The sequence below is a fragment of the Mesoplodon bidens genome (assembly GCF_964165515.1).
Source record: "Mesoplodon bidens genome assembly, chromosome: 3".
NCBI classification, from domain to species: Eukaryota; Metazoa; Chordata; class Mammalia; order Artiodactyla; family Ziphiidae; genus Mesoplodon; species Mesoplodon bidens.
Genome location: NC_138178.1, coordinates 62,820,243 through 62,834,945, shown reverse-complemented (window position 1 = coordinate 62,834,945; position 14,703 = coordinate 62,820,243). Strand labels below are relative to the sequence as shown.

General features: G+C 48.9%; 1 protein-coding gene across 1 annotated transcript; it reads right to left on the bottom strand.

Annotated features, from left to right (window-relative positions):
* Nucleotides 1–2,744: 2,744 nt before the first annotated feature.
* On the bottom strand, nucleotides 2,745–8,722 carry TBC1D21 (TBC1 domain family member 21; the record flags this gene model as incomplete). Its single annotated transcript, XM_081228244.1, is given in 9 exon segments — nucleotides 2,745–2,993; nucleotides 3,922–4,038; nucleotides 5,069–5,169; nucleotides 5,521–5,617; nucleotides 6,525–6,625; nucleotides 6,738–6,848; nucleotides 7,360–7,454; nucleotides 8,325–8,350; nucleotides 8,354–8,722. Coding segments are annotated over 9 exon segments (1,266 nt in total), but the record flags the coding sequence as incomplete, so codon positions are not given.
* Between the last annotated feature and the right edge of the window lie 5,981 nt (nucleotides 8,723–14,703).

The window sequence follows — 14,703 nt, the reverse complement described above, 5'->3', positions numbered from 1 at the left end:
CATTCTTTAAGGTGATTACCTGGTTCCCACTCAACTATAAGTGTCATGGAAGCAGGGATTGTGTCCCTCTTTCCCCCATTGTGGAATTCTCTGTGCCTGGACAGTGGGCAGCTCACAGTAAGGACTACGTAAATGTCTACTGAATTAACAAATTATTTAGACCAGCACAGTCTCTACACTGAAGGGAACTTAGTCTCTAGGATTTGAATGCTTCCCATAGTTCTATCTCAGGACTGGACCTTACTAGAGAAAAATAACACTGGGTGATAAAAGTGATCAACTGGGCTTCCCTGGTGGCGCAGTGGTTAAGAGTCCGCCTGTCGATGCAGGGGACATGGGTTCGTGCCCCAGTCCGGGAAGATCCCACATGCCATGGAGCGGCTGGGCCCGTGAGCCATGGCCGCTGAGCCTGCACGTCCGGAGCCTGTGCTCCGCAACGGGAGAGGCCACAACAGTGAGAGGCCCGTGTACCGCAAAAAAAAAAAAAAAACAGTTATCAACTAAGAGGGGAGAAGTCTGTGCTGACTCCGTGATACACATGGCAGTGTGGGAAGATCCTAATCTACAGTCCACCAGCTGGGAGCACAGCAGATGAGCTGAGAGATGTTCGACTCCTCTGAGATCTTTATTTCCATCACTATGTCACCTGGAATTTATCTGAACCTGGATCGATTCAGTGTCAAGACTTAATCCAGTTCATCTTTAAGAGCAACAGAGGTTTTCAAACATGCTCCCAGTAGTCCAGAGCTTCCTTGGAGGTACCTTGGAGGAAATGATGACATTTAAGAAGGGGTCTGAGGGGGATCCAGGGAGGAGGGCTCTGCGCTTCCCACCCAAACTTCAACCATTGGGCTCCTGGTATAGATTTTGTAACAATGAGGCTCCAATGATTTTAAAATCAGGTTTGGAAACCATTGGCCTAGAAGGCGAGTGTTTGAATTGTTTAGTTTTGGAATAGATGTTTGGCATTGCGTATATGCCCCAACCAAAAGTCATAAGCCAACTAAAGCCGCCAGGCCTAAAGAAGCATTAGGAAACGCACACCGAGGTTTCTATGGACCCTTCTCCTCCCAAGGCCACAGCTCATCGAGATGTCTTTTATTCTGGTTCTTCGGTAAACTGGAAACACAATTTTGTTCTTAGAGAACTGTATTCCATGCAGGAACCCTTGTTTAAATAAACTGTCTTGGGAACAGAAACCTGAGGAGGAGCGCAGTATACGAATTTACCCATGTGCCTTCCTGCCCAGCAAACGCTGGCTCTTTAGCCATGCAGAAAAGACCCTGGTGGGGGAAATGGGACCCCATTCTTCTGAGTAACCCCCTCCAGCAGAAACACAGCAGCCAAGAGACTCAGAGTCAGCCAGGGATGGGAGACTGTCACCTGAGGGGAAGGAGACCAGACACTAATTGGGGACATAGTGCCTTTCCAGTGATGGTCACTGAGAGTGACAGGACGGAAGCAGGAGAGTGAGAAGGATGGTTGTGCCTCACCCCCAAGGGCCAGGTCCACAGCTAAACAACAGATCCCTCCCCCGCATCCATCAGCCCCCTCTGAAAAAGTGTAGCCACTGGGCAGGGCTCTGCATGTGTGTGTGTGTGTGTGTGTGTGTGCGTGTATACACACTTGCCAAGCAGCTATGAGAATGGGGACACCTGGCCAGCCCCCTGTCTCTCTGTTGGTTCAGCCCCTTCTGGCCAACCTTCATGTCTGTCCTCAGGGTACCCCTCAGAGCATGGGCAGGCAGGGCGGGGGGCCCGGGGCTGGGGCACAGTCTGGGGAGAGCGGGTGGCAGGCACCGCTGCTCCAGGGAGAGTCTGCACTGCCCGAGTCAGGGAAAAGATGGCCTTCTCTGGAGAGAGTAAGGCTGCAAAAGAGAGTTTAGTTTGAGGCGGCATCCAGGCTGAGAAATGAAGGTGCAATTGTGAGGGGGCTTTGAAACCTGGAGGGGAGTTGCTTGCTAGCCAGAGATTTGGGGTGTGACCCTCCACAGATTGCTGGGGAGGCTCTGGAAAAACAATGTCACGTGTGACTGGTACATTGGGAGTAAGGGGAGCCATGGGGTCGGGCCCTCCTCTCCGGACCAGGGATTGAGCAAGCCTGTTAGACACGTCCATTTCTTCCACATGAGGCAGCCGGCTCTCAAGGTCGGTTATACCCTCAACCATTTGCTTCCTGGTGCAGAACCACTGCAGCCTTGGAAAGCCCTCAGCCACTGAGGGATGGCTGACCAGCACAATCTCCTCCCAGTGTGTGCCCTGTCTCTAGCCCTCGCAATCTCTCCTCTCGTTAAACAATCCTGTCTCTGCTCTTATGCGCCCCCCCACAGGAAACACACTGCTTACCACGAACCATGACTCAGGAAGGCTGTTGCTGTCACAGCTGTATTACCTACACCCTCACCCAAACGCCCCATAGGACTTGATCCTGACCTCGCGGCTGAAGCACCACCTCATTCTGTCTGTTGAGGGCGTCTGTCCCTTGTGAGTATCCTCAGAGAAAGAAATTCTTTAATGGCTGAGGAACCTGGGAGAGAGGAAGGTTCTGGCAGGTAGAGGCGGACAGACATTGGTCTCTCGCTCTCATTCTTCGGTTCATTCAGCCAGTGACATTCTCCTGAGCCCCTGGGTGCCCCGCCCTGTGCCCAGCTCTGCCAGGATGGACGCAGGAAACGAGGGAAGAGGGCCGTGTTCTCGGGAAGCACAGTCTATCTACTTGGGGAGGCAGGAGTTACACAGGCAAACCTATGAGAAGTCCATGCAGAGCAAGCCCCGTGGGTTGGTGGCAGAGAACTTAGCACAAGCTGTGTCCCTGAAGTTGAATACGCCTGCCATGGGCTGGGCTTGGGAGTCGGGGGAGGGCTTCTTGGAGGAGGAAGGGAAGGAGGACAAGTAATCGGGGTAACTTACATCCTTTTGGACGAGCTCCGCGTAGACTGTGCAGGCAGCGGAGACCAGCTCAGCAGCATCAAGGTCTATGAGGTTGTTGCACGCCTGTGCCGGGAGAAGGTGGGGCGGAATCAGGTCTCCCCGGGCACAGGCAGCAACCTGCCGCTTCAAGGGGACAAGGCCACTGCTCACGGCAGTCACTGGGGCCAGCTGATCTCCACCCCCACCAGCTTGGAACAGTGCCTGAAATTGTACCAATGGAATTTTCTCTATTGGAAAGATGATAAATGCAGTTTTCATTCTGGGCTCTAGGGAGTCCTGGGGTTCCACCAAGCGTTTCATGGGCTTCTAGGAAGACTCATTTTATGATTGGGGTGCTCTCTAAGATGTTTCTTTTGTTTGTTTGTTTTGTTTTGTTTTGTTTTGTTTGCAGTACGCGGGCCTCTCACTGCTGTGGCCTCTCCCATTGCAGAGCACAGGCTCCGGACGCGCAGGCTCAGCGGCCATGGCTCACGGGCCCAGCCGCTCCGCGGCATGTGGGATCTTCCCGGACCGGGGCACAAACCCGTGTCCCCTGCATCGGCAGGCGGACTCTCAACCACTGCGCCACCAGGGAAGCCCTCTAAGATGTTTTTGACAAAGCCTTCAGCTGCTTTTTAGAATTGTTGGAAAATTCCAGGGCTTTTGTCACAGGAGGACCCTAGGGCCAAAGAGTTAACTGTCAGTCTGTCAAGCCTAAAGCTTAAGAACTGTTCAGGGCCTCAGTTTCCCCATTTGCTAAACAGGGGTGATGATGATGATGAGCGTTATGGCCTTTCTGTGTCAGGCTTGTCATGAGGCTTAAACAAGCTGGTCTCTAAAAGCATGCAGCACAGAGTTCAGGGTATGTCAGTCTCATCACTATTCCTGCCCAGGGGCAAAGGGGCCACTGGAGTCCAGGGCCCCCGACCCAGGGGCCTTCACCAGGGATGGCGTGGGTGTCGGAGGCCTCCAGGAGCCGGTGGGGCCGGGCCGGGCCCGAGGATGCTCTCACCAGGAGGATGTCGTCGCCTTTCATGCTCTCCTGCAGCATCTGCTTGCGCACCATCTGCAGCATGCTGTAGGCCACCAGCACCTGGAAGTTCCTGCAGGGCTTCTCCGTCAGCAGGACCTGCAGAGGTGGGCGAGCCTCAGCCTGGCCTGTGGCCTGACACTGCAGACGCCTTTGGGATGGTGCAGTACCCCCAACCACGTGGCCCCGTCCATCATGTCTGGGCCTTGCTGCCAACATGCTCATTCATCCAGTCATCCATTCATTCATCCTCTGGGGTTCTAGGCATGGTGCTTGCTGTTGGGGGACTCGGAGAAAAAGCCTTCAGGAAATTCACTAGAGAGAGGGAGGGAGGAGGGAGAGAGAATGAGAGAGGGAAGGAGGGAGGGAGCAAGAGAGGAGGCAGGAGAGGGAGAGAGAGAGAGAGAGAATGCCAAGAATGACTGGGTAACTCTCTGTAGCATTTGAGTGGAGCTTTGGCAAAGCAACAGTTGATGGAAAGTCAACAATCCATGGGTGTCACCAAAGGCCTGGCAGTGGTCATGGACTTGAGCATGGAGACCAGCAGGCCAGGAGGGAGGGGTGAGGTGGGGGGAGTTGATTTCTGAGGCACTGAATGTCAGGCTGAGCGGTGGGCCGGCTCCTGCAGGCAGTGGCGGCCACTGGGCAGGGCAGTGACGGGCGGTGGGCGTGTTCCCGGGAAGGTTCATCTGCTGATGCCCCAGAGACTAGAGTCAAATAACTGCAGGTGCGACCTGTCCTTGAGGGCCCCTCCTTCTCCAGGAGTGAGGGCTCAGAAGAAGTGGAGGGGAAGGCTGAGGAAGAGGTGGCTGGGAAAGTGAGAACAGAGTGAGGCCCCTTGCACAGGCAGGGTGGCAGGGAAGCTGAGCGCAGGCCAGGCTTCCACTGCACAGGCTGTGAGGCTCCTCCTGCCTGCACTGCCCTGAGAAGGTACAGTGGTGGGGTTAGATGAACAGGTGGACCAACTGATGCTCTGTCATCTCCCAACAGGGCAGAAGCAGGCTCTGTGGCCCAATAAATCCCAGTGAACTCCATCCAAAGCCAGCAATAAAGGGAGGCAAGGAAAAGGGCTTCCCTGCCGCCTGCCCTAGGGGTAGGGTCTATCCTCTGCCCCAGAGGAGCGCCTCACCTCCCAGAGCCTCCGGAAGTCGTCGAAGAACTTGAAGCCACGTTGAGAGTAGAGGCAGAACCAGGGGAAGAGGGACTGCACGGCCCCCGCACCCTTCCCTTCTGTGGGGAGAGAAGCAGGGTGCCAGCCAGGGGGCCGTGGTCAGGGGAACAGGAGATAAAGCAAAGACAGACAGATGAGGCCAAACAACTGAGCACATAAACACACTGGGAAATACAAAAACCTGGGCTATCGCTTTTCCATCTGCCCTTGGAGACTGTTTGGGGTGGATTTTCAACTGTCCAGATTTCAACCCCATCCAGATGAACCCTCTCCCTGGGGCCCAAAGAAAAGACCAAAGGACCTTGCTCCCTCTCACATGATTGGGCGCCACTGCCTTGGACTGGGTCCCGGCCCCCTCCCGCACCTGCTCTGGTTGGAGGACATGTAAGATGGCAGAGGGGCACACTCACTTAAGTGCTCAGCAAACACGGGGTCCAGGAAGTTGATCAGGCTGTTGAGCATGTCGAGGTTCTTGCCCACCCCAATGTTGATGACACAGCCGTGCTCCTGGGAAAGATGGGTGGGAGGGAGGGAACCCCTTGAAAGCATCAGGAGAGTCCATCTTGCTTCATCAACTCCCCAATTCTGGGGTCCCTGTGCGTATCTGGCTCGGGGCCGGGCATGTGTCTCTGTATGAGTCTGAGAGTCAGCGTATGTGTGTTTGCAAACACACATCATGTCTGTGTCTGTGGTGTGTGTGTGTGTGTGTGTGTGTGTGTGTATGGTGGGCATGTGGAGATGTCTCAGGAGTGGCTCACAATGCAGTGAGACCAGTTATTCCTCCAGGCACATACCATGGGTCTGGACCCATCAGGACAAGGAAAGAGCAGTGTGCACATTGTTGCAGGGATGGAGAGAGGGATGGGGGTGGGTCCTGGTTAGCCTCAGCTCATGAGGAAAGGCTTTCCAGAAAGGGAGTAACAGGGAGCAGCACCTTCAAAAGCCCTCCACTGCACAGTGTGGTGGGGGCCCTGGGGGACCGGGGTGCAGGTCATGTGAAGGTAACTGTGGGAGACAAGACTGAAGACAGAGCCTTGAATGTCTGGCTGCGGTTCCTGGATTTTATTCTGGAGGCTGTGGGGAGCCGTGGAGGATTGGCAGGAGCAGAGCCATGTTTGGGGAGGAGAATGCCAGGAGAAAGGTGGGCCTCACTGAGCCTTGCCAGACCTTTCAAGGTTTGACAAGAGCTGGACCCACAGCATCATTATCCCCCTTCTCAGTTCCAATGCTTGCCACCCCCCAACCAGAACACACCCCACTGGGGTTGGCATTGTCTTTCCATGGGGAAAGCTCCTCTGGGACTCAGAGGGCTGCTTCAGGGCTGGAGGAAATGGCTGGGGCTGCCAGTGCCTGCCTAACCTCAAGGGGTCATTTGAGGAATGGGGGTGGTCCCTAAGCCAGGCTCAGCTCTCACCGTTTTCTTTAGGAAGAACTGGAAAAGCCAGAAGGTCTCATGGTCATGTCCCACCATCGGCTGGAAAAGCATCACCATCTCATGGCAGCCCTGCTGGTACTCTGGGGTGGAGGGGAGCTGGTGAGGAGGGGCGGAGCCTGGACTTGGACAGGCCCTATCCCAGGAAGGGGTTGAGAAGAGGGGGCTGAAGGGAGACCCAGCCCTCTGGCGCACCTGCCCGGGTGTTGCAGACGTAACTCAGGAGCAGGATCTTCTCCAGCCTCTTCTTATCAATAAGGACATTGCCCAGGGGGTCTTTGTCATAGAGTTTCTGGATGTCGTATGCTAGGTGGGGGGCAAGGGATGGTGAGGCACCAGACCACCTCCAGCAGAAGGTCCGTGGGTGAGTTTACTCCCCTCATTCCAAGAGGCTTAGACCCAGGACATCCTGGGAAGGGGGTCATGAAAAAGGTACATCAACCCACCAGGCTTTGCCTCTCACCACAACCTGAGCTGCCTGGGCTTTTTCCCACCTCCAAATCTTTGACCAGGCTGTACCCTTTGCCAGGGATGTCCCAACACCCCCACCAACTATAATTCAACCTAGTTCAAGGCCAAGGGGGGAAGAGATGTAGACAAACAGCAGAAACAACATACACCCAGGGATACACAGTGCTGGGCATCTAGGGGCAGCCAGTAGAGCCAGGCGGACAGACTAACCAGGGTTTAGCTGGCAAAATTCCTGGCACATGTCAAGGCAGCTCCCAGGAACCAGCGCACAGACGTGACTGAGGTGGGGCAGGGATGACCTCCAACCCTCCCCTCTGCCCAGCACAGCCCACCCTCCTTGGATCACCAATGTTATTCCGAGTCTCTATGAAGTTCCGGTGCAGATTTTCCAGAAGGGGTTGAATCTTCTCATACAGCTGGCATAAAGCCTCGTAGCTCTTCCTGTGAGAACAGAACTGAGGCTGAACGAGGTAGCCTTCCCCTCCAGGCCAGTCAGGGTGACCCTGAGCAGTGCCCTCACCCAGACAGTCCCTGCTACCCGTACTGCCCCCCCTCTCCCCGCCTCTGCCAGCCCTAACCATCATCTGATGTCCACCTAGAGTGCAGCGGGGTGACAGGTTTAACCTCTGGCTCTGCAGTCTGACCACTGCACCTGAATCCTGGATCCACAACTTAAGTACTGGGTGTCTGCCACTAGGGTCAAGACTTGGGGATATCACCAGCCCTCTCTAAGCCTCAGTTTCCTTGTCTGTAGAATGGGGCTAACACTAGCACCTATGCCTCAGAATTAGAAGGACTGGATTAGGCAGTGTTTTGTGCCCATCATTAGAACGAGCTTAGGTTGTGTCGTGGGTTGAATGGTGATCCCCAAAGATAAGTCCATGCCCTAACCCCTGGAACCTGTGACTATGACCTTATTTGGGAAAAGGGTCTTTGCAGGTGTATTTAACGGAAGGATCTTCAGTTAAATACTGTGTTAAAGTTAAATCTTTAACTGTGAATCTTCTCCACCTCAAGAAGGCTGCACAGGCCTAGGGATGGCTGGGCTGGGCTGAGCTGGGTGGGGGGGACAGCTGGGAGGTTCTGGGATCCAGCTCAAGTCAGCAGAGTGAGGACTGGTAAACATGGCTGGGCTGGGGTGCGGGGTCGGGAGTGGGGATGGGGGAAGATACCGATGCCCCCTGTATGTGGGCCCCAAGTCGGCAGAGCCTTGGGGATTTTGTCTCTTGGAAAGAGAAGTCCATTTGAAGGAAGAAGCCTGAACCTACCAGGCTGGGGTGGGCACCCCCTCCCACCTGCACCGCCACCCACCCTCCCCTGACAGGATCTGGAACGTTCTACCTCCTTGTGCTGTCCACCACAAGCCGCTCATCCTGGGAACTCTGCCATGAGTAGTAGCCCGTGAGGAATTTCCAGGCTTCTGTCCTCACGAAGGGGTGCAGACCCTGGGGAGGGGTGGAGGTGAGAGGTCGTGGGCCTTCCAGATGCTTGCCAAAAGGGCCCCTCCCAATGCCATGCTTGTCTCCTTGCCTGCCCATGTCCCCCAGTTCCAGGGTGAGGCCAAGGGTAGCTGAGGACCATACCCTTTCCAGGATGTTAACACAAATGAAGTCTCGTGACTTGGCCAAGTGACCACTCTCGTCAAAGAAGCCATCCCATTCCGTCTTGTCAATGGGTGGTTTTCTCTTCACCTGCCAAGGACAACCACCTCAGCCCTCTGTTAGGAACCTTTGGCTTTTCTTTAAGTGTGATTTTTAAGAGATATACTCTGGATTTTGCAATGTGAATCAAAGTTCACAGCCTCTGACTCACTTCTGGAAATTTATCCTGAGGAAATTACTGAAAACATATAGAAAAACGCTGTATGCACAATCATTTTCATTGCACACTACTTACCAAAATGAAAAATGCAAGCACTCTCTAACTGTTGTGCAATAAGGGAATAGTTAAGTAAACTATGGTTTATATGCTTAATGGAATATTGTGAGGCATTTAAATTGTTGCTAACAAGGAAAGAATAATAATCTGGGAAAATACAAATGTTAATGGACAAAAAGCAGAAAACAAAACTGTGTATTCAGTATCTACTCTCTCTGTGTACTATACTCCATACGTCTGTTACATATTATAAAAACTTCACGTTATATACTCTTAGAGTGAATTAACCACTATAAAAATCCTGTTAGAAAAAAACCCTGAAAAAACCCACCTAAAATCAAAACTGATTATCTTTGAGTGATAGGATTATAAGTAATTTCCCCCTTTTTCTTATATTTTCAAACTTTTCTATAATAACGTATACTGCTTTGATAATGGAAAAATATAAAACAAGCACTAATTAAACACATCCACAAGCTCCATTTTAGCTTTCCTAAAAGAGTAGAACAATGTATCATAAGGAATGGTTTCTGGTTTACATCAGGGGTGTGTGTGTGTGTGTGTGTGTGTGTCAGGGAAAAGTGAGTGCAATGCATACAAAGTAATTTAAAACGCTCATAAAACAATAATTAGGCGTTGAATTCCTGTTGGAACAGGGGAAGATTCCTAGGAGTCTTGTATTGGAGAGGATATCTTGAAATGCCACATTGCAGACTTGAAAGTGTGCTGATGGACAGAGCTTGGCAGGTGACTAGACATATCTGATGTATATACTCCCAACTTCCCATTAATATATACCTGAATATGCACATGCGTGACTCAAATTTAAATTTGCATACGAGTCACCTGAGGATCTTCTTAAAACGCAGATTTTAACTCAGAAGGTTTGGAGTGGGGCCCAAGATGACACATTTCTAACTAGCTCCCAGGGGATTGCTGAGGCTGGTCCACTGACCACATGTGTAGAAAGATGTTAGAAGTAAAACAGCACTGGAAATTAAAAATTAGAGCCCACAGGCCCAAATTTGGGATAATTTCCACTAACTCCATGTTCTCTTGGGATGGATTGAGCAATACACTTTAATGACTCATACATGCTCCATCTTCTGAACCAAAATAGGACATATGGGCCCTAGAAGGTACAAAAAATCTTGGCCTTCGCCTAACCTTGGGAAGCAGGGTCTGCCCTTATGCCATGTCCCAACTGCATAGGCACTGTCATCTGAGCTGAGCAGAGCCAGGCTTCTGCCCCCCTGACAGCCATCATGATCTCCCAACCTACACTCAGAGACTGCAACACTCAGCAGGAAGTAGAAGGGAACAGGCAGAGCGGGGCTGTGTCCTGGGATCCTTAATTGTAAAAGGAAATGCATGAACTTTAGGAATACATTTCCTTCTGAATTTTAGTCAATTGATCAATTTCTACAATAAAGACAGTTGTGATTTTGATGGGGATTGCATTGAACCTATAGATCAATTTGGGGAGAATTGATAACACTATTAATCTCCTGACCCATGAACACAGTGTATTTCTGTATTTATTTAGATCTTCTTTAATTTCTTTCAGCAATGTTTTGTGGTTTTTGGTGTGTAGGTTATTCACGTATTTTGTCAGATTTATCCCTAAATGTCTCATTTTGGGGGATGCTACTGTAAAAGTGTTATTTTTAAACTTTCAACTTCCAACTCTTCATTGCTAGTATATACAGATACAGTGGATTTTTATGTATTGATCTTGTATCCTACGACCTTGCTAACCTCACTTATTAGCCCTAGTGGCTTTTTTGGTGTATCCATAGGATTTGTTATATAGGCCAATGATCAACAATCTACAAGTCATGGGCCAAATCAGGCCTCTAATCTGTTTATTTAAATAAAGTTTTATTGACACACAGCCATGCCCATTCACTCATTTGTTGTCTATGGCTGCTTTCATGCTACAATGGCAGAGTTAAGTAGTTACAACAGAGATGTATGGCACACAAAGACTAAAGTACTTACTATCTTGACCTTTACAGAAAAAGTTTGCTAACCCTGACATAGATGATCATGTTATCTGTGAATAAAGGCAGTTTCACTTCTTCCTTTCCAGGCTGGATCCCTTTTATTTCTTCTTCATGTTTTATGCACTGGCTAGAACTTCAAGGGCAATGTCGAATAAAAGTGGTGAGAGCAGACATCTTTGCTTTGTTCCTAATCTTAGAGGAAAAGCATTCAGGCTTTCATGATTCTGTATGATGTTAACCATAGGCTTTTTGTAGATGCCCTTTATCAGGTTGAGGAAGTTCCCTTCTCTTCCTAGTTTGCTGAGAGTTTTTATCAGGGATGGATGTTCTGCATTTACTGAGATGATCATATGGTTTTTCTTTCTGTAGTTTGCTAAAATGGTAAGTTATATTGAATTATTCTGAATGTTAAATCATTCCTTGGATAAACCCCGCTGGTGATGTATTATCCTTTTAATTTTTTTAATTTTAATTTATTTTCATTTTTATATAATTTATTTATTTTTGGCTGTGTTGGGTCTTTGTTGCCGAGCGCAGGCTTTCTCTAGTTGTGGCGAGCGGGGTCTACTCTTCGTTGTGGTATGTGGGCTTCTCATTGCGGTGGCTTCTCTTGTTGCGGAGCACAGGCTCTAGAGCACAGGCTCAGTAGTTGTGGTGCACGGGCTTAGTTGCTCTGTGGCATGTGGGATCTTCCCGAACCAGGATTCGAACCTGTGTCCCCTGCATTGGCAGGCAGATTCTTATCCACTGTGCCACCAGGGAAGCCCCTGTATTATCCTTTTTAGACATCGTTGGCTATTATTTACTACAGTTTTATTTAGGATTTTTGCATCATTGTTCATGAGAGATATTGGCCTATAATTTTGTTTTCTTGTAATGTCTTTGATTTTGGCATCAGGGTAATGTTGGCCTCATAGAATAAGTAGGGATGTATTCCGGCTTTTCAATTTTTTAGAATAGTTTGTATAGAGTTGGTATTATTTCTTTCTTCAGTATTTGGTATAACTCACCACTGAAGCCATCTAGGCCTGGAGTATTCTTTGTGGAAAGATTATTAACTACAAATTCAATTTTTTATTAGATTGAAGGATAGTTTCAGAAGAAATTGTTTTATTTTTTACTTTTAAAATTAGAGATTTATAGGAATAGGACATTATCCTTTTAATTCACTTTAATATTTTTTTATTTTTTATTTTATTTTTTTGGCTGCGCTGCACTGCATGACGGATCTAGGCATGCAGGATCTTAATTCCCCAACCAGGGATCAAACCATGCCCCCTGCAGTGGAAGCGTGGAGTCTTAACCACTGGACCACGAGGGAAGTCCCTCTAATTTACTTTAAAAAATAAAACCAAACCGTACAGGAAACAACAAGGAATCAATAAACACATAAAGCATAAAAATGATAGAAATCCAAAGAAATCGATTATGGAAATAAATGCTTAAATTCCCTTATTAGTTGTAAACACTTAAAAAGCACTGATGATAGTCTAAGCACTTCATATTTACCAACCATCTAATCTTCACAGCCACCTATGAGGTAGGTGAGGTTGTTACACTGTTTTACATATTAGGGAACCAGAGCCCTAGAGGGTTAATTAGTATATTTTAAGTCGCACAGTAAATATCAGAGCTGAGGTTTGAACCCCCGAGCTGTTTGTTGCAAGAGTCAGCGTGCTTAACCCCAACGCCATGCCACCAGGGAGTGTAAAAGACAAGAAATTTCAGTTTGAATAAAAAATATACGCCCTACATACGCTTTTAACAAAAGGTATACCTTAAAATTAAACGCCAGAGAAAGATTAAAAAATAAATGATGAACAAAGTTATGAAAAAAGGATTGAACACAATGAAAGTGGCAAAGTAATCAAAGTACTATGCACAGAACACTATAATAAAAGATATGGCACCAACATAATAAGGCAGAGATAATCAGAAACATTGCAAGAAGGCATCTGCTGAGTGCTCGGATAATTTGCATTACTAAACCTCTACCTGCAACAACTGGCCACCTGCCTACTTTGCCATGGCTGAATTTGTTTATAAAAAGCCACTGAGGGCATGGACATATATACACTACCAAGCGTAGGGTAGATAGCTAGTGGGAAGCAGCCGCATAGCACAGGGAGATCAGCTCGGTGCTTTGTGGCCGCCTGGAGGGGTGGGATAGGGAGGGTGGGAGGGAGGGAGACGCAGGAGGGAGGAGATATGGGAACATATGTATATGTATAATTGATTCACTTTGTTATAAAGCAGAAACTAACAACAACAACAAAAAAAGCCACTGCCTTCTCCTTCCAGCAAAGTCCACTTCTCTCTGCCCAGCTACTTCCCTGAATCTCCCCATACCCAAGCAAACTACGGGCCACCCACCAGAACATTTATTTATTTATTTTTTTACATCTTTATTGGAGTATAATTGCTTTACAATGGTGTGTTAGTTTCTGCTTTATAACAAAGTGAATCAGTTATACATACACATATGTTCCCATATCTCTTCCCTCTTGTGTCTCCCTCCCTCCCACCCTCCCTATCCCACCCCTCCAGGTGGCCACAAAGCACCAAGCTGATCTCCCTGTGCTATGCGGCTGCTTCCCACTAGCTATCTATTTTACGCTTAGTAGTGTATATATGTCCATGCCACTCTCTCACTTTGTCACAGCTTACCCTTCCCCCTCCCCATATCCTCAAGTCCATTCTCTAGCAGGTCTGTATCTTTATTCCTGTCTTACCCCTAGGTTCTTCATGCCTTTTTTTTTTTTTTTAAGAAAAAAAAAATGCCACCAGAACATTTAAGACATTTGCTAGCAAGCAAAGGACAAGCACAAAAAGTCTGACCACCTGCAGAGGGCTACAGTGGTGTGTGTGTGTAGGAATTTCCACAGGAAGTCCCCTTCCTCTCTTCACCAGTACAGCCACACCTCCTATCTATGCCTAAGATCCGTCATGCAGTGCAGCGCGGCCAAAAAAATAAAATAAAAAATAAAAAAATAATAAAGTGAATAGAATCTGTATCTGGGGTCTTTCAAAGTAATGGAGGTGGTCATCTCAATGGCCACTCAAATCCATCTTCATCCTCCTATATTCCTCCATTCCTTGCTCTGCCAACCTATTAACACCCTGCCCACAATCTGGCTACAATGACCTAGCCATCCAGGAGGAGACCCTGATAGTCCTTGAGGTGCTGGGTACTCTTCAGCTCTGCAGTAGTGCCTTTCCTAGTCCCCTGGGAAGGGTACTGCTAGGTAAGGCAGGTGTGGAAATCTCCTCCCACCTTTGTGGTGTGCCTAAGCAGGTTAAAGCTCTCCACGGGCAAACCTGGGGAAAGCTTGGCCATGCTTCCTCTGGAAAAGGGGTCCAGAAGTGGGAGCCTTAAATGGTTCAGCCTCTCTAACAGCTGCTAGCAGCCTTGGCTACAGGTGTACATCTTTCTACTCTCCTTCCCCCTCTGCATCACTGGGTTTGAGAATTTTCTCCAGTATTGGTTAGTAAAATAAGAAAGCCACTGGAGGATAAGGAGAACTTTCTTTGAGGGTTTTTGATGCTGTGTTCCGCTGAATACTCATAGCAACAGAGCCTTCAATAAAGCCTGAGTTCATCTGAGGGACAAGACATACTCCCAACAGTAACCATGTCAGTGATTCTTACCAAGGGGAGAGGGGGTGGCCCAAGGAGGGCAAGCATATTAAGAGTAGAAAGCTTGGGGAGGATGTGTGCAACTTGAAAGTTATCTGGGTGATTATTAGCAACCCAGGTGTGGAGGGTGTATCATCAGTATAGCATAGTTATCTTAAAAATAGCTTAAA